At 34.8% G+C, this 26079-nt stretch overlaps 1 protein-coding gene across 4 annotated transcripts in view; it reads right to left on the reverse strand.

The window, feature by feature from the left end:
• The window catches only part of PCCA (propionyl-CoA carboxylase subunit alpha), a 331849-nt gene that overhangs the window by 212437 nt on the left and 93333 nt on the right, over window positions 1-26079 (reverse strand). For all 4 annotated transcript variants that reach the window (XM_031466271.2, XM_010986054.3, XM_031466270.2 and 1 more), the window contains exons 8-9: window positions 14636-14672; window positions 975-1053 (exon numbers count right to left, since the gene is read on the reverse strand). In XM_031466271.2, the coding sequence (XP_031322131.2) occupies window positions 975-1053; window positions 14636-14672 (116 nt within the window). The remainder of the gene's footprint in view (window positions 1-974; window positions 1054-14635; window positions 14673-26079) is intronic.

Genomic DNA, 26079 nt, shown 5'->3' on the forward strand with positions numbered 1-26079 from the left:
TTTACCTTATTTGTTCACTTTAGAACCCAATTTCTGAATTAGGTCTGTACTGGATGACATTCTCATCAACTACTCCAGATTCCTCTTTCAGAGATTTCAGGGAGTGGGGAGGAAAGGAAAAGGAAAGAGAAAGAAAAAGAAAGGGAGAAAGCAGAACTAACCATTTGAAAAACCAAATTACTTCTGGGTAGAAAAATGACAGAAAAGGCAACATTAATGATAATTATTCAATAGTCTTTTTTCATCCCCCTCTCCTCCAAAAAAATGACATAAATCTCACTTGCTACCAAACCTGAAAGTATGTAATACAAATCTGAATAGCCCCCTAAAATCTGCTCACACTAGGCAGATATTCAAAAAATACTTTCTAATCACCACGATGTTACCAATACATTAGCTTTTTAAAATTTTGTTTTAAAAGTTTCTTTTGATTTCTAAAACTACTACTAAGAACGTGTTCTAAATTTACAAGAGTGCACTGCATATAAAGGACATACAATAATTTCAAATTCAAAAGGAAATATATTTCATGCTATAAAATTATCAAAGTAGTTCACTACTTTTATTGGACAAGCAAAGGGAAACAAATGCATACTGAGTAATAAACAGATGAAATTATGGCTACTTTCAAATATATTTGGTTCAACTCTTGGACCACATTCAGAATTACGTAGCCGAATGTTAGAAAATTTGGCCTAAAAGATAGAATCATGACTGTAATTTTAAAAAATACTGTAAAAACAAAAAGACAATCTCTTGTTAATGTTAAAGAAAATAAAAACCTTTCTATAAAAGGATCATCATCTTCAAAATATAAATAAGAAAGTTTTTCCTGCATAATTTCAATTATTTCTAATCTAAAAGAGATTACTGTAGTAATCCCATTATGTTTTTGGTATCTGTTTATTTGTCAGTTTATTAAAACTCCAGTAACTGCAATTTTCATCAAAAGTATATTTTGGACAGAATCTCACCTGGTCTCTTCATCATCCCAAGCGATTCGCATGCCTTTCCCACCACCACCTGCTGAGGCCTTGATCATGACAGGGTAGCCTAACAGCAGGGAAGAATTAGACAGAAGTTCAGACTTTGATCACTTGGATGCATGAACATGACAACTGACCACATGTTCAATAACACAGAAGACAATAACTTATTTATTTAAAAGTTCCTTTCTTTATTCAGGAAAGTAACACCATAGTAATGATCTTTTTTTTAGTGAGTGTGTGATCATTTTAAAAGAAAAAGATTATTTTATCAATAAATATAATACTGTCCCCAATAATGAAATAAAAGCTAAGGGAAAAAAAAGTAATTCAACAGTGGATTCCAAAAATGGAAGCAGATCCAGTAAAAAAAAAAAAAAAAAAAAAAAAAAAGATACAAGAAGCAACTTATATAGCACTACATAACTCATATAACACACACATACACACACATTCCCTCCCTCTCTTTCTCTCTCTCTTCCCCAAAACTGCTGTTTGCGTGCATAACAAATTAAAATCCGTTTTTTCAAAAGTAATGATTTACAGCTCCTTGGGGTATTTTCATCTGAAAAAAATCACAGGGAACCCCTGCAGCTTTATCAGTAAGATGTGACATGATGTTTTTGGAGAAAAATCAAGCCATGGCTGTTGTATGATGGGCTGGAGCAGAAGACACAGAGATGGCTGCTATCAATGGAGAAGCTATCCCACTATTTCATTCAGTCAACAGGGAATGAAATGCCTTGACTAGGGAATATTATGAAAACACAAAGTCAGGACTGAGACAAAGGGCATTTCCAGATAAAGTTTTATAAGAGAAAATAAAATAACATTGTTAGTAAACAGGAGTATTTAGATTAGTTATTATAAAGTAAAAAATCTGACAGCATGATTCATCTATAATGATTTATCAAGAAAATCTGTGAAGTCTCTTTGTGTAGAGGTTTTCTGACAAGGTACAGATACTCATGTCTGAGACCACTTGTTTATAATCTTTTCTGAAGACAGAGGAGGTCAGTAAACCCTTAAAGGACTCTTCCTGGCCTGTGATGCTCTGATGGCACTGAAGTTTCGCTATAGGATCTCAGAGGAAAAGGCAAGGCAGGGCCAAATGTCACAGACCTTTGACCCCTAAACTGCAAAACATCACTCTTAACTTCAACTTAGTTAAAATGGCACTTGCTCCCTAAGTGTTTCATAATTAATTCAATTTAAAAATCCTGATGTTGGTTATGTTTATATGGGATAGATTTACACAGAATAGCATTTTAAAATCAATGCTAAATGCGGTAAGAACAAGAAAGATTAACATACTGTTTTCACATCAGGAGCCTTATAATCTAGGAAGAAAGAGTGGAAGTACTCAAAGAACTCTCTCATTGGGAATTCAGGTGAGAAAACAATCATAAGAGAAAAGGAATTAAGAAAAGCATATTATAGAAAGGACAGTTAATACGAGGCTATGAAGGATGGATATGAACACTGTAGGCAGGAGCAGCAGAAACAAAACAGAAGTGGGGAAGCCCGGGACAAGTCTAAAACAAGACTGGAACAGTTCAGTCGAAGGATAGAGTATCTGTAGGATGGCAGAGGAAAAGAGAGCTGAGAACATAAATCGGGGGCAAATTAGGCTACACACTGCTGCGTGCTACAGATTCTGCTTGAGAGTAACAAGAACAGCACTAGTCTCCTTCAGTGCTGTCGCCTCACAATGAATGTCACATACAGGAATCAGGCTGAAATCAATAAAGAAGAATTGGCTTGTTTTTGAGCAGTGAAGAAACAGTATCTAAAAATAAGACGTGGCATGCCTGAGAAATCCTTTTTAGAACAACTTAAGGTCTTTTTTTTTCACCCCCAAAGAAACATGTTATCGATTCGCCATCAAAAACTGTTCATCGATGTAAACAAGAAACCACAAGAGGTATGAGATCCACATCCCAATCTCTACTATTTTCAGTTCCTATGGAGGATTAGGCAAATTGTAGTTATTCTGATTCCAGTATTAATTTCAACTTAGTCATTTACTATGGATCCTGGACTCCATAGGGATTTGTGAAGCTCAAAATATGATTGGGAAATTGTCCTTGGTAACAAGGAACTAGATGGCAAAAGAAATCACATAAAATAATTTGTCAACCAGAAATTACTATATGTTCAGAAAAGATGAGAAACTGTTAGGCAACAGGGCAATATATAGTGAGACAATTATAATACAGTCCCTTCAAAAGAGGCAGTGAAGCACTAGACTTGGGAATATGTATAACCCCAGAGATTGGCCTAACAAAAATCTAACATGTCAAATATCAAACAAAAGGGAGAGAGGGAGATACTGGTAGAAGTGAGTGACATTATAGTCACTAACTCAATTGAATTTTTGAGCTATAATTGGAAATAATACAAAGGTGAGGTAGGCTACTCATTTTCTTATGTCAAATAAGTCATTAAATTTCAGACAGTGCACATTTTTATGCTGTTATTATGCCACGGAGAAACGAGATCGAGCCATTTGAAAAGGAGGGAAAAGAATATTCCACACAGATGATGTTAAATAGTATCAAAAAGCCCTCCCCATCATCCCTACTTTCTTACTGTGTTTGTGGCTCTAATTAAGGTAATTCATGGGGTGCCAGGAAATGGAAGAAAAAGGAAAATAAATAGTCAGTCAAAAGTCAAAGTTCCCAGAAAAATCAGAAACGATCTAGTTAACGGCTATCACTCCCCTTCACTTTACCCAGCCTGTGTATGAAATATCCACTAATGTTCTCTCACGTTTTTTTAATCCATTGGAGTACTTACTCCTCTGCTCAACTTTTGTCTATAACACATTTCTTTAATTTTATATTCTTTGGTTGACATACATTTTAAACGAATAAAAAAATTCTCCAAGGTTTTTAAAAGGACATCAATCTCCTGGTATGAAGACTGCTTAAAAACAAAAACAAAAACAAAAACAAACTCAGGTCCTAGTGCCATTCACAAGTCTGTCCTCACCTTTACCATCCTCTTATTGGATGTCTGCTCCCCACCACCAGACCTCACCCTCCCAGGCCCAGAGATATATGCCCCACTCCTGCTAACACTCCACCTTCAACATGCACAGTCTCCACTCCTTATTTCCCTTCTGCACAACGTTTCCAGAAAGAAATCTACTAAACACTATACAAGAAACAAGTTAAATATTTAAGAAAGTATAGAAACTTAGTACTAGAAGTACTAAAACATTTCTGTTCCTACTTTTCTGTACTCAATCTTCAAGGGCAGGTTAAACTGCAAGACAAGACAAGTCTGGCTTCCTTTCCTCCCAGCAAACATTGTGCCTTACTTTCCACTATAAAGCAGCAATCCTCTTTCTAACTCCTCCATAAATTTTCCATTCATCAACTCAAAACTGTTTACTGAATAGATACTATGTGCCAAACACTGATCTGGCTCCAGGGGATGCAAAACCAAACAATTCAGAAAATCATCTATTCTCATGGCACTTGCTATACCTACTATCCAGTGGAGAACTATATATAAACATGCATGCACCTGTGTGTGTGTGTGTGTGTGTGTGTGTGTACATAAAACACATAAAGTGGTGATAGCTGCTATAACAAAAACAACAGAGGGATGTGGCTCTGGGTGATTAAGGTTACTTTTCCTTGAAAGGGCTTCTCTGAGAAAAGTAATGATTAAACTGAGACTTAAATGACAAGCTAGAAGAAGTCCTCTGAAAATCAATGAAGGCAGAATATTCTTGGCAGAAGGAATAAGTGGAAATGTTATATAAGAGAGGGCACTGCCCTAACATAATCCTAATTTTTTAATGTCACTTTGGCTGCTCCACAAGGTATAAACTGAAAAAGGGTGAAGGTGGAAAGAAGGAGACCAATTAGGAAGCTTTTGCAGTGGTCCACGGGAGAGACAGCTGTGACTTGGACTTGGCTGTAAAAATAAAGAGATAGAGAGACAGAGTTGAAGGTTGTTCTAGAGGTAGAGTCAACATGATGCGCTGATAATTCAGATATCAGGAGAGTGAAGGAAGCCTCTAGGAGTGGAGGTGCTTTAGTTACAGATTCTAGATGGTATGTAACTCTTATAAAGTCTTTTATTTAAAAAATCCAATTTCTCCACTTTTATCTCCATGATATCACAACAGTTATACAAACTACCACCATCTCTTTAAAGGACTCCTATGCTAGCCTCCTAACAGAAGTCCCTACAACTACAGTCGGTTCCATCAAACTACACTTAGGTCAGTTAAATTTAAAAAAAAAAAAAATACACATGAGTGCACACACACAAACATACACATGAGATCACCTCTCTCTCCTGCCTAAAACGTTAAGTGTTTACACTGATACATAAACCATGCATGTAAGAACCACAGATATAAATAAACAGAAATTATAAACTCACGGACAGGAAGTGTAAAACGTAGAGAAAAGTAGCCTAATATATACTTGTTGAATCAGAATACCATGCAAGGCCATGCTAGATTTGCTCTAAGAAAGCTTAAAAAAAAAAAGCCTAAAAGGTATTAATCTGAACATTAGTTAACTTATCTACCAAACAAAATGAACTTTAACATCCCTTAAATAGAAATGACAAAATCCAAATACATGATACAACATTCACGATTCTACAATTCAATAAAAAATAAAGAGACATGTTAATAGGCAAAATGTGATCCACAAAGAAGGAGAACAGTCAACAGAAATAAACCCAGAAATGAAGAACCTTAAAACAGCTATTACTATATGATTATAAATTATAGTTATTATAAATACTGTAAGTATTGGAAAGTAATTAAAGGAAAAATGATCATGACAAGGAGAGAAATAGAAAATATTTAAAAATTAAAAATAGAATTTAGAGGTTTAAAATAAAATGACTAAAAGGAAAAAATGCATGTATAAAAAGAATTATACAATGACCAAGTGGGATTTATTCCAGGTGTGCGAAACGTTCAAAAACTAGTTAATCTACCTTCTCAACAGGCTAAAGAAGAAAAACCTTATGATCATATCAGCAGATACAGAAAAAGCATTTGACAAAATCTAACACCCAATGAGTTCGGCAAACTAGGAAGAGAAGGAAACTTCTTAGACTTCATAAAGAACATCTATAAAAAACCTACAGTTAACCTCATACTTAATGGTGCAGATCTAGATGTCCTTTCTTACCACTCCTATTCAATATCCTACTACAGGTTCTAGCTTATGCAGTAAGACAAGGAAAAAGGCAAACAAATTGAGAAGAAACATTAGCGGGAAATATGACTGTCTATGAAGAAAATCTCAAAGAATTAACAACAATCACCACCAAAAAAAAATCTTCTAGAACTAATGTTCAGGAACAAGTTGCAGGATATAAGGTTAACACACAAAAGTTGACTGCATTCCTGTAAACCAGCAATTAAAATTTGGAATTTGAAATTAAAAACACAATATCATTTACATTATAAGACCAAAAAAATAAAATACTTAGGCATAAATCTAACAAAATATGTATAGAATCCATATGAAGAAAATTATAAAAGTCTGATGAATAAAATTAAGAAAGATCTAAATAAATGAAGAAAGATTCCATATACATGAATAGGAAGACTGAATATTGTTGTGACACCAATTCTCCCCAACTTGATCAATAGATTCAATGCAATCCCAACCAAAATCCCAACAAGCTATTTTGTGGATGTCAACAAACTGATTTTAACATTTATATTGAAAAGCAAAAAAACCCATAATGGCCAATACAATATTAAAGGAGAATAACAAATTTGAAAGACTAATATTACCCCAACTTTAACACTTACTATAAAGCTACAGCAATGAAGTCAGCATGGTATTGGGAAAAGAACAAACAAATGAATCAATGGAATACCACAGAAAGCCTGGAAATAATCCCACACATAGTCAACTGATCTTTGACAAGACAGCAAAAGCAACTCAATGGAGAAAGGACAGTCTTCAACAAATGGTAGTAGAACAACTGGACATCCATATGCAAAAAAAGGAATCTAGACACAGTCCTTATACATTTCAGAAGTTAACTCAAAGTGGATCGTAGCTCTAACTATACAATACTAAACAATGAAATGTCTAGAAAATAAATAAGAGAATATGGGTGACCTTTGGTTTGGCAATGAGTTTTTACATACACCAAAAGCACAATCCATGAAAGAAAAACATTGATAAATTAGACTTAATTAAAATTAAACACATCTGCTCTGCAAAAACACAACAGAATGCACACACAAGTCACAGACTAAGAGAAAATATCTGCAAAACACATATCTGATAAAGAACTTGTATCTAAAATATATAGACTCTTAAAATTCAACAATAATAACCCAATTTAACAAATGAGTAAAAAGTCTGGACATCTTAACAAAGAAGCTGCACAGATGGCAAATAAGCATATGAAAAGATGCTCAACATCACCTCATCAGGGAAATGCAAATTAAAAAAACAATGAGATACTACTACAAGCCTATTAGAATGGCTAATACCCAAAATACTGACACCACCAAATGCTATCAAAGATGCAGAGCAACAGGAACACTTACTAACTGATGGTGGGAATGTCAAGTGATCCCACCTATATATGACCCAGCGGTTGTAGTCTTGGGTATTTACTCAATTGAATTAAAAATTTACATCCGTACAAAAACCTGTGCACAAATGTTTACAGCAGCTTCATCCATAATCGCCAAAAACCAGAAACAACCAAGATATCATTAGTTTTATCATTATCAATTTAGTTTTGGCATATCTTTGGGATAGCACACTTCAGTCTGAGGTGATTCACATTTGCATCAATACTATCAGCAGTCTATAATTATCCAGTAACTAGAATGTGAACATCTATGTGTTGCAATCCAATTATGAGTTATTTGTATCTCTACTACTGTAGATATATATAATCTCCTAAAGAGACACCTGGAGGTGATCCTTATTATCAATGACTTTTTCCCACTGGAAAATGAAACCACATCAATTGGGCACAGGATATTTTGCCTACGATGGCCATACACACACATAAATACATAAATAACTATATAAACATATTTAGTTCAAGTAAGAATGAACTAACATTATACACAGAAAGATAAAATCAAGCTGTGTTACAAGCTAAAGTAAACCAACACACGACATGATTTGTTCTGATATGACAAAGAAGGCAATTACATTTTTTGAAAAACTGACCTTGTCTACCTGTTTCCCTCTACTCAGGCAAACAAAAAAATACTAGATCTCTAACTCTGATCAAGGGATCAGAAATCAAGCATGCTTCAGTGTAAAGACAGAGCAGAATAGGTTCACAAACAAAGTCTCCAAACAAAAACCAAAGGCTTAATGTTTTACATTAATGTCTGAACATTATGCAGAAACTTTTGCAATAAATATGACATGGTAAAATACAGAGAGAAAACCTGTGAAATTATGCTTAAATCCAAAATGTGTATATTGGAGTAATAAAGGAAAATATAAGTACCCGACTGATGGTGGGGAAGAAAGAAGAAAAGGGATACAGAATACACGTTCCCATCCCCCAGGGACTATCACTCTAAACTCAAATGCCCACATTACTTCAATAATAGGAAAATAGCAAAATAAAAACTTCAATCTTTAATGGATTTGCAAAGAATACTTTAACACCATTTTCTTCAACATTATTTTTCCTTAGGATTTCTTAATAAATATAGCAAATGTATCTTCTACTGAGGACCAAATTGGAAAATAAATTAGCAGGATATAAGATTGTGAAAAAGGTATCAATTGTAATATTTTTTCCAAAGGTTTTTTCAATATATCTTTAGCCACAGAGTCATATACTACATGTGAAAAGTTTTCTAAGCAGCATGAAATAAAGGAAATAAAAGATTTCAGGGATTAGCTAAGTATTTCTACTCCTCTTTAGTATGAACAATTTGTTCTTCCATAAAAATTAAAAAAAAAAAAACCCAAGAACAACTTTGTTTTAATGTTATACCATGCCAAAAGGAAGATGGGAAGAATAGGCAAAGGAAAACAGCCACAGCAGAGAAGAAAAGATGACACAGTCCTTACCCGCTAATCAGAGACAGAGGTCAAGGCATTCAGAAAACTAACATCAAGCAGAAACATACAGGAGAGCCTAACTTACAAAGAACAGAAGATGCTGCCATCATAGATTAGTGTGAGGCAATAAGGTTGAGTAAAAGACACACATTTGAATCTTAGATTCCTAAATGCTTCCATTGGTCCTGCCTAATGAATCCAAGGACAGTCAGTAAGAATTGATGAGTTACAGTCATTAACAAGCATATACTAAATTTACTTGACTAACCCTAGACTTTCTTTTTTATCTACTTGCTGAGAGTTCATCATAGTTTACTTAATATTCCTGTTCTTCCCCGGTATCTCCACTACAAAATTGGGGGTTAAGAGGGAAAAGCAAGAAAATTATTGTCAAATACTGTGGGGGGAAAAAAAAACTTCAACATGTGTGCGTACTTAATTCATTTCTGTACTTACATATACATTTCTATTTGGAGTCATTCATTAAATAACCATTTGCTAAATAAACACTACGTAATGACTATTGTCTTAAGGACTAGAAATACAAAGGAAACTAACCCATGGTCAACAATAAAATATTAACCAAATAAACATAAAACAATCATTTGCAAAAACAGAATTTACTTAATGCAGGGAGTCCCACACTATTTTAAGAGAAGAGCAACCCATCAAGATAATTCAATAACAAGGGCAGGAGGATATTTCCATATCAAACTAAGTCCTGGGAATACTGCAGGACAAGCAGTATACTTTATGAGATACTGCTCCAGTTTGATTTACTTTCTCCTTTCCTTTAAAAATTCTTCATAATTCAATCATTCAATCTTTCACTTTTCCTTTCAACAGTTACCTGAGAAAAATGTATATTCAACTGTTGTGTAGTGTTCCATATATGTATGTGTGTGCGTGTGTGTGTGTGTGTGTATACATATGTATATACATATATATGGCCTCATTGGTTTAGAGTATTGTTTAAGATCTCTACTTCCTTACTGAGCCTCTCTGTAGATGGTCTCATTATTTAAAGTGTACTACTGAAGTCCCCAACTATTATTGTAGAACCCTATATTTCTCCTTTCAATTCTGTCAATGAATATATTGACAGAATTGTCAATATATTTTAGGTCTTTGTTGTTTGGTACAGAAAGTAAATTGGTGTTTGCCAGGGGCTGGGAAATAAGCACTGAATATTAATGGATAAAGAGTTCTTTGGGGGTGTAATGAAAATGTTCTGGAATTAGACAGTGGTGATGGCTCATTAATTCTATGAATATACTAAAAAAACATTGAATTGTACACTTTGAAAGGCTGAATTTTATACTATTTAAACTCTATCTCATTTTTTAAAAATCCAATATTTAGTATAAAAATTTAGAACAGATCGCCTCCAAATTTGGTGGGGGTGAAGACTAACATGAGGGAACTTTCTAGAATGATAGTAATGTCCAATATCTTGGTGGAGTTTGGGGTTACACAGATTGGGTATGCATATATCAAAATCAGCAAGTACATACTTAAGACTTATTCAAGTTACTGCATACAAATTTTGCCTCAAAATAACCAAATTGTATACAAACACTGAATTAAGTTAATGACACGTATGTTGAAGTGTTTAGTGGGATGCATACTGATATCTGCAATGTACTTTGAAATACACCAAAATTAAGATTAACAAATGGACAGATAAATGATAAACCAAATCTAGCAAAAGATAACAGTGGGTATATAAGTACACACTGTATAATTCTTTCAGAATGTTGTATGATTGAAATTTTTCAAAATAATGTATTGAATAAAAAGCTAACAAACAAGAAAAATATCCAAAAGTCATGAGTACTATGCACAGAGTTAGAATAGAGTTATAAAACAGAATCACTGAGTGGTAATATTAGAATGTCTTCTCTTGGAGACATGACATTTAAGCCAAGATATAAAAGGCTACAAGGAGACATTTATGTGAAGATATTCCAGGTTTCCCTCCTCCCCTCCAAAAAATCTTATTTTAAAGGCCCTTAAGTTTTGTGTGTTCAAGAAAGCCAGTGTAACTGAAGTATGGCAAACGAGGAAAGGAGTAGTATACAATGAGACTGGGGAGAAAGGCAGGGGTCAAATCAATCGAGGTTGTAGTCAGGGTAAGGAATTTTGATTTTCTCTACGTGCAAAGGGTGTAAAGAAGGGATTGGGTGTGTCCTTATTATTTAGAGTTTTAAAAAATCACACTGACTGCTATGTGAAGAATGGCTTTGAAGTGTTTAAGAAGTAGAGAAACTATTATCAGAGTCCCTGCAAGAACAATGGTAGTTTGGAGGAGAGTGTTGTTAGTCAAGATAGTGAGTAGTGAATATGGGAGATATTCTGAATGAAGAATTGACAGTATCCATTGACAGACTGACAATAGGATGACAGAGGAAAGGATAGATCTCGGGTTTTAGCTTTAGCCAGAGTGAATGAAGTGACATTTACTGAGATGTAGGAACTGTGGGAGAATCAGGTTTGGAGTACGGTAGACCTGAGGACCAAAAAATTTTACTTAAATTGGGCATGACTGGACTGTGATAAAAACAGGCAAAAGAAAAGAACCAGAATAATCTGGAAGCCATTAAAGGACAAGTTTTAGATTTACAAGTTCTTTCTCTCTTAAGAATAAATTTTGACTTGATTGTATTAAGGACCTTTGATCCAGTAAAAAGATCAAACTTTAATGCAAATCCAGCTCACTGATTACTGTTATCTATCTCTTCAGTTAAAGATAAACTGGGTATCAATAGCCTTGTATCTCTAAACTGAGAGAGGTCAAAGGGAAAAAATCAGGAGCGAGAATGAGGGTGACAAGGAAAACCAAAAACAAGTACACAGAAGTAACATATTAAGTCTTAACTGTCTCTCACCCCGTCAACGATAAGAGGCTGTCTGATTCTTAAATTCCACATATAACATGTTTAAGTACCTTATACTATTTCACACAAAGTGGTAACTCAAATTTCAGCTCTCATCCTCTAATCCCATTAGGTTACCAAAGTATACTGAAAAATCCATGGCCTTTGGAGCTGAAAGAACCAAAATTTAAAGCAGCCCACCACTCAGTAGTTCTGTGACCTTGAGCAAATTACTTACCATTTCTAATCCTTAGTTTCTTAAATGTAAACGAAAATAATTAACCCAAGAATTAGCATTAGAAATAACACTCACAAAGTGCCTGCTACATGGAAAAAATGCTCCATAAACAAGAGCTACTATTATGCAAAAGGAACCTAATTCATCAATGCTCAAAGCAGTAGTTTCTCCTTTGGCAGCACAGATCCCTGTTTCCAGAAAAGAAAGATGTGAGAGAGGAGGAAACCACAGAAAAGATGATCAATTTTATTTTCACCATGTAACACAGAAGGAAGTAAAACAGAAATTTATGAATATGTGACCATCCACAACCTACAAATGGATACGTTAAAAGGTTTGACTATAATTCAGTTATAGGAACAGACCTTCCCAAGGAATCAATGTTCAACTCAACGCTTAGACAAACTAACAAAAGCTCCTCAAAATCATAGCGTAGTTAAAATGTGATGTATCTCAATAAAATTAGTAGAAAACAAAACTGATGAATCACCAAACAATAAAAAAAGATCAAGAAACTTTAAAATATGTAATTTCACCCCTTTTAGAAGCTGGCTCTTGATGGTAAAGGTTTTATGGGAGGTTTCCGTAGTGATTCAGAAGGGGTTTTCAGGGAAATTCCAAAAGCTTTATAAAGCTGATGACCCTGGTTCTTTATTTTGTTTTATTTCACCTCAAATTTTATGACTTCCCTTTCTTTCAGCATAAGCAAAACACTTAGCACTCTTATACTTAACAGCCACGATTGTGATTATTCATTCTCACAAATGAGAAGGAGCAACTGGGGAAGAATTACAGGAAAGATAGGAAAGAGGAAGGATCATAAAGGATGTGCCCAAATATAAAGAAAAGAGCCTTAAATTGAATTAGGTACCCTCAGTAGTGTTTTAAAAAAAAAAAAAAAAAGAAGGGATTTAAGCACAGGGTTAAAAAATTAAGGAAAAATTAAGGAAGGAAAGCCAAGTGATGAGGTCACAGATTATTTTTTTTAAAAAAAGTAGAAGACAAGACATGAAAGAGCAAGCAAAGCAATCTGCCATTTATACAGAAGGAATTCTCAAGAGCTGAGGATTCATAACTCAAATTGTGACACACCAAGCAATCAAGATTTTCTTCTAATCATTTTTATTTCTCTAAATTCCTCTGAATATTCTGTCCTTTTTATGTAGTTTCAATTGTAATAATAGTATTATTACATCCTATCATGTAGATAATAACAGTATCTAAACTAGAATTAGAAAGACGACTTCTGAAATTTAAAAGTATACACCAGAATAAAATTATATTAGGAAAGTCTCAAAAGCTAGCAGGTATGTTACAGACTCTTAGGCTATGTGGAATGCCAGTGATTTCAAACTACAGAGAGAAGCTTCTGATTTTCTCAAAGACATAAACCACAAATCAGTTCCATGCAGCCCAACCTACTCAGCAATCTAGCAAATCCCTGTGAAGTGCTCACTTTTTTTGAAACTGTTGATGAGTCTGAAGAAATGATTAATGAAGAGATGCTATAGTCAGATAAAACAAGATTTTCTAGGGCTCGGTCTTAAGTCCAGGACCTATATCATTCAAGTCAGCCAAAGCAAACTGCTCTCCAGATGAATAAAATAATCCTAAATAATCAATCTTAATGAGAAAACAAGACTTAAGAAATGTTAATGTGGGGTACTGAAAAGCTTGGCCCTCACACTGCAGGAATGCTTAAAATGCTGTGACTTCCTGACTACTGAGCATGGCCTAATTTCTCTCATATACTTACAGATTTCTGTCAAATGTAAACAAATAGTAACTGATTAACAAAATTGTCAAGTTTTTTTAAAAGCATCACTAATCCATGATAACAGCATGCCCTCATGCATTTTCTTAATCAGCAGATGCTGAAAATACAACAGTTGCCAAGAATGCCAGGAATATTTTTGAAAGTAAGTCAGGAAGCACTGCCCCAGTACAATTATATATAAAACAGGCAAGCAAAACAGTCATTAAAATATCCTTCAGTTTACCTTTTACTCCAGTTTAGAATATTCTGTTCTAACTTCTCACATTCTATTTTCTCTTTCCTAGCAAGATTATTAAGTTGATATTTAACATCTTAGAAAAAGGTAAAGGTAAAAACTTGAAAAGCCTTGTCAAATATGACATCTTCCTTTTAATCGTATGTTCTTAACTTCAGTAAGTTATATTCAACTACATATACATATAAACTTACATCTAATCTCAGGAACTCTTAAGACAATTCCTTCTTTTAATTAGCTAGTGATTTCATCTTACAAAAAAGCTATAATTTAGGTTAAATTACTCTTTAAAATTCACTTTAATAATAGAATATGGTAATTCAGCTGATAAATTCTTCCAGAGGAACAAGTAATCAGAAGCCTGAAACCATTAAAATATTATTTGCTCTATGGGAATTACGAATTACACGTTTACTCAACCGTATCTGCTGAAAGTCACAGAAACTCTACCAAAGGTAATTGAAGAACTTACCAATTTCCCTTGCAATTCTGACAGCTTCATCTGCATCCTGTAAAAGCAGGAAATGAGACCCAACATTAATCCCATCAGCCATTGCACAATGTCTTTAGGGCAGTCATATATTGCACTACTGTCTCCTCTGATTCATTTAATGTTCAATTTTACAACCTTCTAACTCTTTTCATTCAGAGAAATGTAAAATTAATACCATAAGTGGAATGTAAATTCTACCTCATCATTATTATATTAAGAAACTCAAAGCAGTTTGAAATGAGCTGGCAGGAAGCACTACCAGAATTGCCAAATGATCTGGTGCAGTTGCTGGAATTTAACGGCAGAATTTAGATGTTTACAATCAATACTGAATCATAAATCACATCATTAAAGCTTGTCTACAGCCAGCTTGTTCCAGTCTCTGATACTTACATGTCATGTTTTCCTTGTTTCTGTCAGCAGGGGGAGTGGATTCTCTATTGTTTGGGAGAGGCTCAGTAGATTTTCCAGAAATAAAAAAGTAAACTTCCAGTATCTATAGGAATTGCCAATTGTACCCCCCCCCAAAAGTACTTCAGTAATCTCCATTACTTTTTCTTTCTTTTTTTTCTTTAATTTCACCCTTTTCATCAGTACAGTTTACCTTTACCAGTTATATCTTGGTAACATAAATTAAGATCTTAAATTCAACGAACCAACTAGTAGGGGGAAAACTTACAAAAAGCCAAGGAAACAAAATACATTCTAAAACAGTACAAGGCAAGAGTTTATGAATGTAAGGATTAGTTACTGCTAAATATCAACTAATGCTTCTAAACAGACAAAAACTTCCTTTGAATCTAAACCATTTGACTGATCATTAACTCTTACCTAACATGCTCAACATAGGGCACTCTTGATAGATTTCCCCAATATAACAGTAAAGAGAAAGCTGAAAAGGTGTCAAATCCAAGCCTCCTAGTAAATTTAATTTTTTTTAATACTTCAGTAACATAAACTAAACTATCACAGGAATGACAATAACGTTTTGAAACCACTAGCTGGTAAGGGTGCCTGAATTTTCAGAAAACAACTTTAAAATATCAAAGTAAAGGCTGGTATTTTTTAAGCTTTTAAGCTAATACTTTAAAAATGTAGAGTGACCGTGTCAGAATCCTTTCCGAAAATGGGGGGCGGGGGTTGTTTATAACTGGTTCATTCATGTCTAATAAAAAAAAAATCTTCCTTAAAAGTCTTCAGTACCTAATAACATCCCCTGAATAAGGAGGTTGGCAGGGGAAGTTGTCAGAAAAATTTAATTTCCTTTCATTAGCCAGTCTGCTCCACAAATAGGTGCTTGTTAAGTTCAAAGCAGTCCTGAAAGCGACATCAGTTTTAAGTCTTTTTTTTTTTTTACTCCAAGCAGTCACATCTGCTAATGAGATTTTCCAAATAACAATTGTTTTCAAGTCAGAGATAAATCTATATCTCCCATTCTACCCGCCCCCTGAAAAATCGAGGTTTACTGCTTTATTACACCTTGCTGTTTTCACTGACCCTACATTCTCCAAATTTTAGCTTAAAAATCCATGAAAAGGGTCATTTAAGAATGTTAGTGGTTTCCACACATTGAGTTTGAAGGTTCTTTGTTCAAGCCAGTGACAGTTATTAGAGAATACTTCCCCTTAATAGCCTCTCTGTCAGGAAGTGTTAAACCTGCCAAATGCGGACAATTAGTGCCTCGCGAACAAAATACAGGAAGAGTGCTGGCTGATGGAGACTGGATTATAAGACGCCGAGAAGGAAACTTTTTAACATGTCTCTTCTTTCAAACGTGTAATAATATATTTACAAAAGATATTCAAAGAGGAAAAAAAAAAACTGCTGTCTAAAAGGTTCATTACCTTGAGAGAACCACCAGGCAAATGTTAGTTCCTTAGTAATATTTTAACATGTTTTTTATATATACACATTATGGATGTATGTGTGTACAGAGAAAGAGATATAAAATTTACACAAAGCAAAACTTCTAAAAAGTCTTTAGAGGCAACAAATCCAACACTTCTATAAACTGCCACAAAACAATCCTGTCTTTTAACTTACTGGTATACTTAAGTTTTCTTACTATGAAAAGCAAACTTTACTAAATGAACTTCCAAGTAAAATCAAATTGTCTTAAAAATTTATTTTTCACTTGTCATTCATCAACCCAAAATATTTTATGGAGAATTTATTATGTAGTAGACATTAAAAAAAAAACTCTATTATCAGTTTCAACAATAAACTATTAAATATACCTAGCTCCAATATGTTCTTCCAGCACATTTAGTTTTATTATGAGGCCATTTAAACTACTTTTAAAGAGATAAAGAAGCCTATATAGCTCCAAATTCACTGGCACTGGCACATCACATAGGGTAACTTCCCTGTAGGACTACAGGTAGAAAAAATTTTTGTAATAAAAAAACTGAATCAACAAGAAAAAGACCAACAATCATCAGGAAAAATGGGCAAAGGATTAAATAAGTTTACATAAAATGAAATTCAAAAAGATAACATAAAAAATGTGTTCAATATGTTCAGTCATAATTATACACATACAAATTAAAACAGTGAGACACCACTTTTCATCTACTAAAGTTTGATAACTGCCAGGAGTGGTGACCTGAAGGCGAACAAGCACCACTCTCACTGCTGGGTGGAGTATAAAATGGTGCAATTGCAGGGGTGGGGGTTGCAATTAATTTTATTAACTCAATAATGGGTTTCCCTCCCAAAATTCTATAAAACGTCATTCAAATGAGAAATTATTAGAAGTATGATTGCTCCATCATACCTTTCTTGTTTTAAATTTTTTTATGGAAGTATAGTTGATTTACAATGTTGTGTTAGTTTCAGGTTAGTTTCTTTTTAAAAAGAAATTGTCAGTATCTATCAAAGTTTGAGGACATACATCTTCTGACCCAGAAATTTCATTCTGGGGAAGTTATCCTATATACATACTCACATGCGTGCACAAGAAGAGATATATGTAAAGACATTTACTATTTTCAATTTGTTGGTGGTGTTTTGATAAGACAACTTAAAAGACCTTGAATAGGGAACTGGCACTGTAAATGGTACACATACTAAAATAGAATATGAAACAGCCTTTAAAAAGAATGAGATTGATCTATATGTTCTTATTCATCCATTTGTGCATTAATTCAATAAATATTTCGTGGGTGATATGACATGAAATCATTTCTGCCCCCATGGAACTTACAGCCTAATACAGAAAAGAGTAAACAAATCAACTGAGAATTGAAATAAATACTACAATGGAAACAAACAGTACAGAGAGAGAGACATAGAGAAACTGTTTTAGACAGACTGCTCAGACAGGGTCCTTTCAAAGTAAAATTTAAACTAAAATCTGATGATTCCAATAGCTGGCTGCCATGGGAAGATGAAGAAGAAAGAATTCTAGACAAGAGGAACAACATGGATGAAAATCTCGGATTAGAAAGGTACTGAAGCCCAGTAAGGAAGTGGCAGAAAAGGACAGGATGCAAGCCGAGTGGCAGGCACAGCCAGTGCAGACAGGGCCTCACGGGATTCAGTCCAGGGTTCCCTATACCTTGGCTCCATGCAAAAGGATGACTTATGTTCAGGTTTAAGAAGATGATTCTTAAGATATGCAAAATATAGTATACATTGTGGGGGGGAAAGAAAGTTGTAGGATATATATGTATGACTCTATCTACATTAAACAGAAAAATAAATTTGAATGCTCATAAAAGCTTATGTAGGGACATATTTTAAAAACTCAGCTTGAGTTACTGCTCAACAATAGCACTGAGGGTTGGAGAAAAGGGGAACTATTACTTATCACTGCATACCCTTAGGGACACACTGAACTTTTTTTCACCATAAAGATAAAAAATTTCTTACTTCCTACTACTTTCATAATTTAAAAATTAAATCAGCCACACTTGAAGGAATTATTCGAATTATCTAATTAGTGATTTCCAGGGCACTAAATGTTATCAAAACAAAATATTCTTAGAATCTGCTTAAACTTTTCATGACTCCCCATTGCGTTAGACCCAAACTAAAATTCCTCAGCTTGTTTTCAATGCTTTATTCTGCCTGCCTGCCTGAGCCACCTGTCTCATCCCTAGTTCCTCTCCTCCTCACAATTGACTCCCCATCACAAAGCCTAGGCCCTCTCCCCAGCCTTCACACATTCTGCCCATTCAGCCTGAACTCCCTTCTCCTCCACCTCCTTTCACCAAACCAACTCTCCTTGCCTTATGTCACATACTAAGCCCTGAAGATTCAGGAGAAAAGGAGGGAACAAGAAAGGCACCATCACTGCCCTCATGGAATTGACAGTCTAGACGAAAAAACAGACTTTAAATATGACTGTACAGCAGCTAAGAAATCATTATCGAGATGCATGTTGCAGAAGTGAAAAAGGCGTGTGACAACAGGGGATCTCTAATTCAAAAACAGAGTTCCAGGAGACTTCTCAGATGTAGTAACTTTGAAAAGAGACCTAACAAAACACAGTCAAGGTGGCTGGGGCCTGAAGAGTGAGCCTACAGTAGAGTTAAACAAGGCCTCAATGACCACCATAAAAAGAATGAACTTCAGCCAAGAGCAAAAAAAAAAAAAAAAAAAAACCACAAGGGGCCACACTCTGGCTGCATTTTGAAGAATTTTAGCATATGATTTACTTATCATTATTATTTTGTATATTCTCTACACTCTGTATCCTTGACCCCAGTAAAATGTAAGCTCCTAAAGGGCTAAAACCTCTGTCTAGTTGGTCCAAGGATATATATATATTTTATTGCGTTATAGTCAGTTTACAATGTTGTGTCAATAAAGAATATATTTTAAATGCCTAGAACAGTGCCTGGCACATTCAAGAAACGGCTGTTGAATGAAAGAATGAACAAATGAGTATTTTAGAAAGAGGTGAGAGGGATGTGAGGAGTCCAGCTGGGAAGCAGTAGTCTAGGTAGAGAAAAATTACCATTTTCTCTTAACCTAAGGGGCGCATGTTTGAAGTTTCACCTAAATGTCACTTTCTTTAGAAAGCCTTTCCAATCCTATTCCAGGTTAGGTGCCACTGCTATGTGATCACATTACACTCTGTCCTTCAATTATGACAGCCCCTGTCACACTTAATCTCCATGAGAGCAATGATCAGCTCTCTCTTGCTCTCTACTGAATCCCCAGAGCTTAGCAAATCGGCACAACCAACACATTATTTGTTGAATGAATAAACAACTATCCATCAGCATCCACAGAAATAAGTCCGTAGCAATAAGACAATCTTCTAAATGACCTACTCCAATGCCAACAGCACTACTCATCTCAGGAGCATCAACATTAGAAGTAAGTGACCCTATATCCAAGGAGATGTAATGGCTTGTTCAGATTCACAAATCTAAGTGATATACAGCAAGGAAGTACCAGGCAGCAGTTCTGAGCAGGGGTTCAAGAACCAGATAGGCTTGAATTTTGCTCCACTTTAAAACAAAGTACACTTGAAATATTGTTGACAGTGGGCAAAACCAAGTCCAATATTTACCCTCATTTCTTTATTCTCAGTCAAGAACTTTTTTCACTGTATCATACAATTTCAAATTCTGAAACTTAAGTTTCACAAAACCTACTCTTTAAAAAAATATATAGTGCTACCCAAATAGTAATTTTTTAAATAAATATTTCATTATTAAAAAGTCAGGGGAGAGGGTATATAGCTCAGAGGTAGAGTGCATGCTTAGTATGCATGTGGTCCTGGGTTCAATCTCCAGTACCTCCATTAAAAAAAATTTTCTTAATAAATAAATATTTAAATATTTTCTAAAAATTTAAAAATACACATAAAAAATCAGACTTTACATGGCAATAAGTTTTCAAAATGAAGGGCCACAAGTTTAATTTATACTGAAAAATAGTAGAAAGTAGGTGAATTTCAATTTACAGATATTAAACTTTATTTAATAAACATGTAAAATGAGTATTGAGCCTTATTTTACCAAATACGTTCTGCTCTTTATTTATATAAGACAAATCTCTTTTAAGCAAAACATCATTACTTCTTCACAAATTCAACTTGGCCATATTTGAAGAAAAAGTAGAACTGATTCTGCTTAACACTCTTACTTTAGAACATCCTCAAGAGGGTTTTCCTATCTGTCAACTATATGACATACAATATATGAAAATACTAAAGGGAGTAGAACAGCAAGATCTGTTCAAATATTGTCCAATACATTAATATTCTATAGTTTATATTAATAATAAAGTATATATTATACGTTTTAATTTTCTTAAGAAAATTTGTAACAAGTAAGATAATAATCCTCTGAAAATCGAAGTCAAATACAAAAATTTCAACAGAAGGAACAAAACACATTTGATGCTACTAATTCTTTATACAATATTCAGTTGAAGTATTTAGAATATTATTTTCATTTTCCTATCAAAAGTAATAAAATTTTAAAAACACAGAAAGTAGAAAAATTAAAGAAAAATATATTAGAAATAATATTCCTGATGGTTTCAAACCAGGAGGTAGGAAAAAGGAACAATGTAATGATATCACTTGATTCTATTCTGCTAAACAATAAAAATACCTGTAATGTCAGCCTGTCTCTAAGGAAGCCACACTCAGGTTCTGAAGCTGTTTTATGCTTGGAAATACTGATGAGGAAAGAGCTGAAGGAAAGTATTAAGCTGTACAATTCCAAAACAGCAGTTGAAGAAATGAAGAAAGAGGATACTGGTAATCATTTCCATTACTCTCTTATTTCAGCATAACTTACATTAAGTGCACTCCATCATCCAACCCAAAAGTAAGAGTGAAAATTCTGTTTTACAGAGAATATGATGGGAGGGGCAGGTGATGTTGCTCCAACCAAACAAGTAGATTACAAAAATGTAAAAGAGAGCTAACAAAAATTGGGTACCTTATGTGCAAGGCCAACTTACTTGTTAATGGTCTATAGCACCCATCTGTGAGGCAGCAAAACCCAGCGCAGGTATCGGAAGCCAAAGGCATATACTCCAACACTGGCTCAGTGACAGTAAATGCCTTACCTACCAGTATGCCTCTCTGGCATTAGGTTTTCTCATCTGTAAGATGGACATAATAACGGTATCTCACAGGGTTGTTAAGATGAAATTAGTAACAGCTGAAACATGCTAAAACAGAGTCTACATCACTGTAGAAATAAATTAGATGTTTAGTGTCAGGGAGAACTACTTGAATTTGCCTGTCTTTGTTATATTTTGCTTCCCTTCTCTGCCCAAGAAGAACCCTGCTCATCAGCTACAACGAGTGCACAGATAATCTGATGCAGTGAAGTCCACTTTGAAGTTTTGTAGTGCCATTACTCGTTCTGTATCCTACAGGTTCAGGGGATGAGTGATGACCACAGCATATAACAACCAAGGCCAGGCAGGAAAGGAACAAACTTGATAGTTTTGTGGGGTGCAGGCTCTATCAGATTGTCAAGCTTAACTGAGTGCTTAGTGTTTGCTAGACTCTGTAAAAGCTCTATCTGTACACAAAAAGCATCATCAAACTATTCTGCATTTATAAAATAAAGCAAAACTTTCAACATCCTGGATTCAAGAAACAGGTTCTAGCCGATTGTGTTTTCCAGATAACTCCAAGTCAAATAGACTTCCTGTTTAACATATTTTCAAATCTTGCAAACATTTAGTATATGTTTTTATAACTGTAAAAAAGCATAGTAAACATACTTGAATCTTTTTTCAAAAACATAAAGCCTTTGAAGCATCATCTGTAAAGTTATTCTTGGTTTAGCAGGGGAAAAGGATACTGATGTCTAAGATTGTACTCTTTAATTACTAGGACAGCTTTTTGATTTGGGGGGTTTTGATTTTTTAAATAATTCCCTTCACACTAGTTTTTTGTTTTTGTTGTTGCTGTTATTTGGCTTTCTGCTAAAGCAAAAGTACAGTTTTTAACACCTGGCTAATTAGGTGATAAAAACAATCACTACTCTAGGCTTACATTGTATAATTTATAAGCTTTATTCAACTACATTACCATACCATACATTCTGAAAGAACAAACATTACTATCTCTCTGGAAGAGCAACAGGAACTCAGATAAGTTTAATAAATTTCCCCCCAAAAGCTGGCAGGTATTAGAACCAACAATTTAATCATTGTTGATTCCTCCCTCGGCTTCACACCTGACATCTAACAGATCACGTAATCCTACAGATTCAACTTCCACTATCTCCACACCTTCTACTTGGCTCCGTCCTAATACCTATTTTAGGCCCCTATCGTTTCTTGTTTCTTGTTTGGATTAAAGGAAGAGCACTCTAATTTGTCCACCAACGTCAAGTTTTGCACGGCTCCAATCCATTTTCCATATCAAATCAAAGTAAATTTTCTAATTCCACAATATCATCATGCCAATTCTTCTACATGAAACCATTCAGAGGTTCCCAAAGCCACAAAAATGACCTCCAAACCCAGCTGCACAGCACTGGAGGCCGTGCATACCTGGATCCTAAGTTCCTCTCCAGCCTCTGACTTCAGCCCCTCACACTGCATACCTGCAGTTTTCTAAAGCTCCCATGGTCTCCCAGATCCAAGCTTTTACAAGATATTTTCACTGACCACAATACTGTCTCTCCATAATTATCTTCACTTTTTAGCTAACTCATCAGACTTCAGGTATCACTTCCATTGGAAGATCTGCCATGACGTCTTCAAACTAGGTTAGTGTCACCCCTACACGGGCCCCACACACTAGAGCTTCATACTATTAAAATGTATTAAACTGCCTGTCTACTTGTAGGTCTCCCTAAGGGGACTTGAAACTCTTTGAAATCCATATCTGTGGCTTGTTATTCTTTGGTAAACAAATGGGCTGGGATTCCAAACCCTGTCCTCCACAGCTTCAGATGTCTTCACTCTGCTCTAAAGTCCCTGAGATCAAGTTAGTAAGATATTGAATAAAATGAAACTTGTTAAAGGCAAATACTCGATACCAGATGACTACTTGAAATACTACTTGAATACCTGACTACACAAATTACACTTTAAAAAGACATTAGTTTCTCTCTAATGAAAAGGGTTACTCAAGAACGAAAGGAAACCATTCCAGAAGACTCCTTAAGTATTACACACAGTGTTTTAAAAGAATGTGGTAAACCATCTCCATTTAACCTCCAAATAACAGTCTAAATATCCAAAAGGAAAAGGAACAAACATTTTGGGGAGAAATGTAACAAATTGAAACCACATTAACTTACCTAAGTGCTTGAGAGGGGAAAAAGAAGTAGAATATAATATAGTTGCCAAGAAAAAGAACCGGCCTAAAAATACCACAGGCTAATTAAAGAAAAAAAAAACCATCGAATTTAAAAAGACGGAATTAACTATAATTAGCACATACATTCTTCCAATGTAAAAGTATTGCTTAATGCAGTTGGTTACAAAAATCATACAGTATTCCAAAAATTTACACTATTTGCATCAGCAAACTTCTATCTGCATAGATAGTCTCAAAAGCAATCTTTACCTAACAAATCTAAACCACAAAATGTGAAAAATAGTGTAGTTCCAAATGGATGTGGAGTTGTTATACAAGAAATTTTAAATAACCAAATTTAAAAGGAAAAATATCTATATCCTCTTATATCAGAAATAAAGGCAAATTAGAAATAAAACTAGCATTAAAATTTATCAGAGAAACAAAAGAGCATCCCTTAAAATTATTTTTAAATGCTTATCTGAAAACTATATCATGCAGGTTCAATTGTGGCTTGAACAGATTCACTCAGACAACAGCTTCTAGGACTATGTATCACAGTTAAGTTAACACAGACGAGAAGAGCCTATGGTTATCTGAGAGTGTAACAGTGTCTTAAAAATCACGTAAAACACACAAGGAGACAAAAATTGAAAAGAAAAGTGAATTTATTTTCTTATACTTTCTACTCTTCCCTATTCTTCAAATTAACAGAGGTTGGGAATTCAAAAATGTAGATTGTTAAATGCAGCCTCCCTGAAAAGATAACCAAAAAACATACTGACCAAGCAAAACCAAGTTTATTACCTATTACAGTAAAGGGTGCCATCACTTTGAGGCAATCTTGGAGGTTCCACTGAGAACTGTTCAAGACTTGCTGAAAGCCACAGTTCAAGATCCTAGATTCAAAACCAGCAAAGACCCCCTGATGCCCACTGAGCCCCCTACTCAGGGGTTTCCCCATGCACAAAGGTGAGAAAAGTCCCACATTGGGTATAGCTCCAACTTTCTTTTCAGGAAACTTAGAAATGAGGAACCCTTTGACTTTCTGATCAGATTTGAAAATGTTTATTATTGAAAGAAATCTTCTTTATTACTAACAATACCTTCTTTATTTAGTCACAAAATATCCTCAACATTTTTTGTTTCAAGTCCATAAGACAAAGTTCATATGGAAGAAGATAAGCGTAGGACCTGTAAGTCCATCTTCATGTCGGCTCCATAAAGTTTAGAAGGTTTCAAGGGTATCCAAGTAGGGCAAAATCTGCCTTGAAACCCGTATCAAAACCTTGAGAACTTTCCTGTCTTAACTTATTTTTTGTCCATGGGAGTCTGGGTCTGGGAGAGCTCTCTCTTCTAGATATTAAACCACCAAGGCACGGCACATTGTCAGGTTTGCAGGTACAGATGGCTAACCGTTCAGTTGAGGGCCCGAACATGAGGTGTACAAACAACATATCTGATGCCATTACAAGACTCTCATATATAGGTTTGTCTCAGGCTGTCTGTGCAGTGAATCAGACTACTTCTCCTTAAATGTATTAAGTCTGTAACTCAAATTCATGTTCTTATCTTTCTAGATGGCACAATTTCATCAAGGATAACTCAGAATTATAGTAGACTCTTTTGTAAGCTTTTGGCAAGAATGGTTCATTTGAGAGGCACCTTAGGGAAAAACAGGGAAGCATACTCTCGGACACCAAGTGTTCTACATTTTTTTATTAACATGAGGAAGCTTTCAGAAGACATTCAAATGCCAAAATTGTTTCTTTGTGAAATTCACAGGGAAAAAACAAGTTCACAGGGAAAACCAGGTTCACAGGGAAGAGGAAAGGCATAGGAAAAGCCAAATTAAAAAATGTGAACTTAAAACTCTCAAACCTAATGATCTTTATCATGCTATTCCTTTTCCTCCATTCTATGCTCCTCTACTTTCCCCTGCTCTGCCCTTTCTTCTTCTGACCTGTTCCCTCTTTCTTCTGGATGGCCAAAAACTGTCAATTACCTTTTAAAATGAAGACCTTAAAGAATAAAGCAAGCCTCTTATGGCTGAAGTTAAAGCCTTGGTCTCATTGTGAAATGAGAGGCATTACCAAAGACTTCCCAAAGCCTACACAAAATAAACAGAAATTTACAGAGAAATTGAGGGTGTTCTATGAATGTATAATCTAGGATCCCCAAATTT

The sequence above is a fragment of the Camelus dromedarius genome, chromosome 13 (genome assembly GCF_036321535.1).
Source record: "Camelus dromedarius isolate mCamDro1 chromosome 13, mCamDro1.pat, whole genome shotgun sequence".
NCBI classification, from domain to species: domain Eukaryota; kingdom Metazoa; phylum Chordata; class Mammalia; order Artiodactyla; family Camelidae; genus Camelus; species Camelus dromedarius.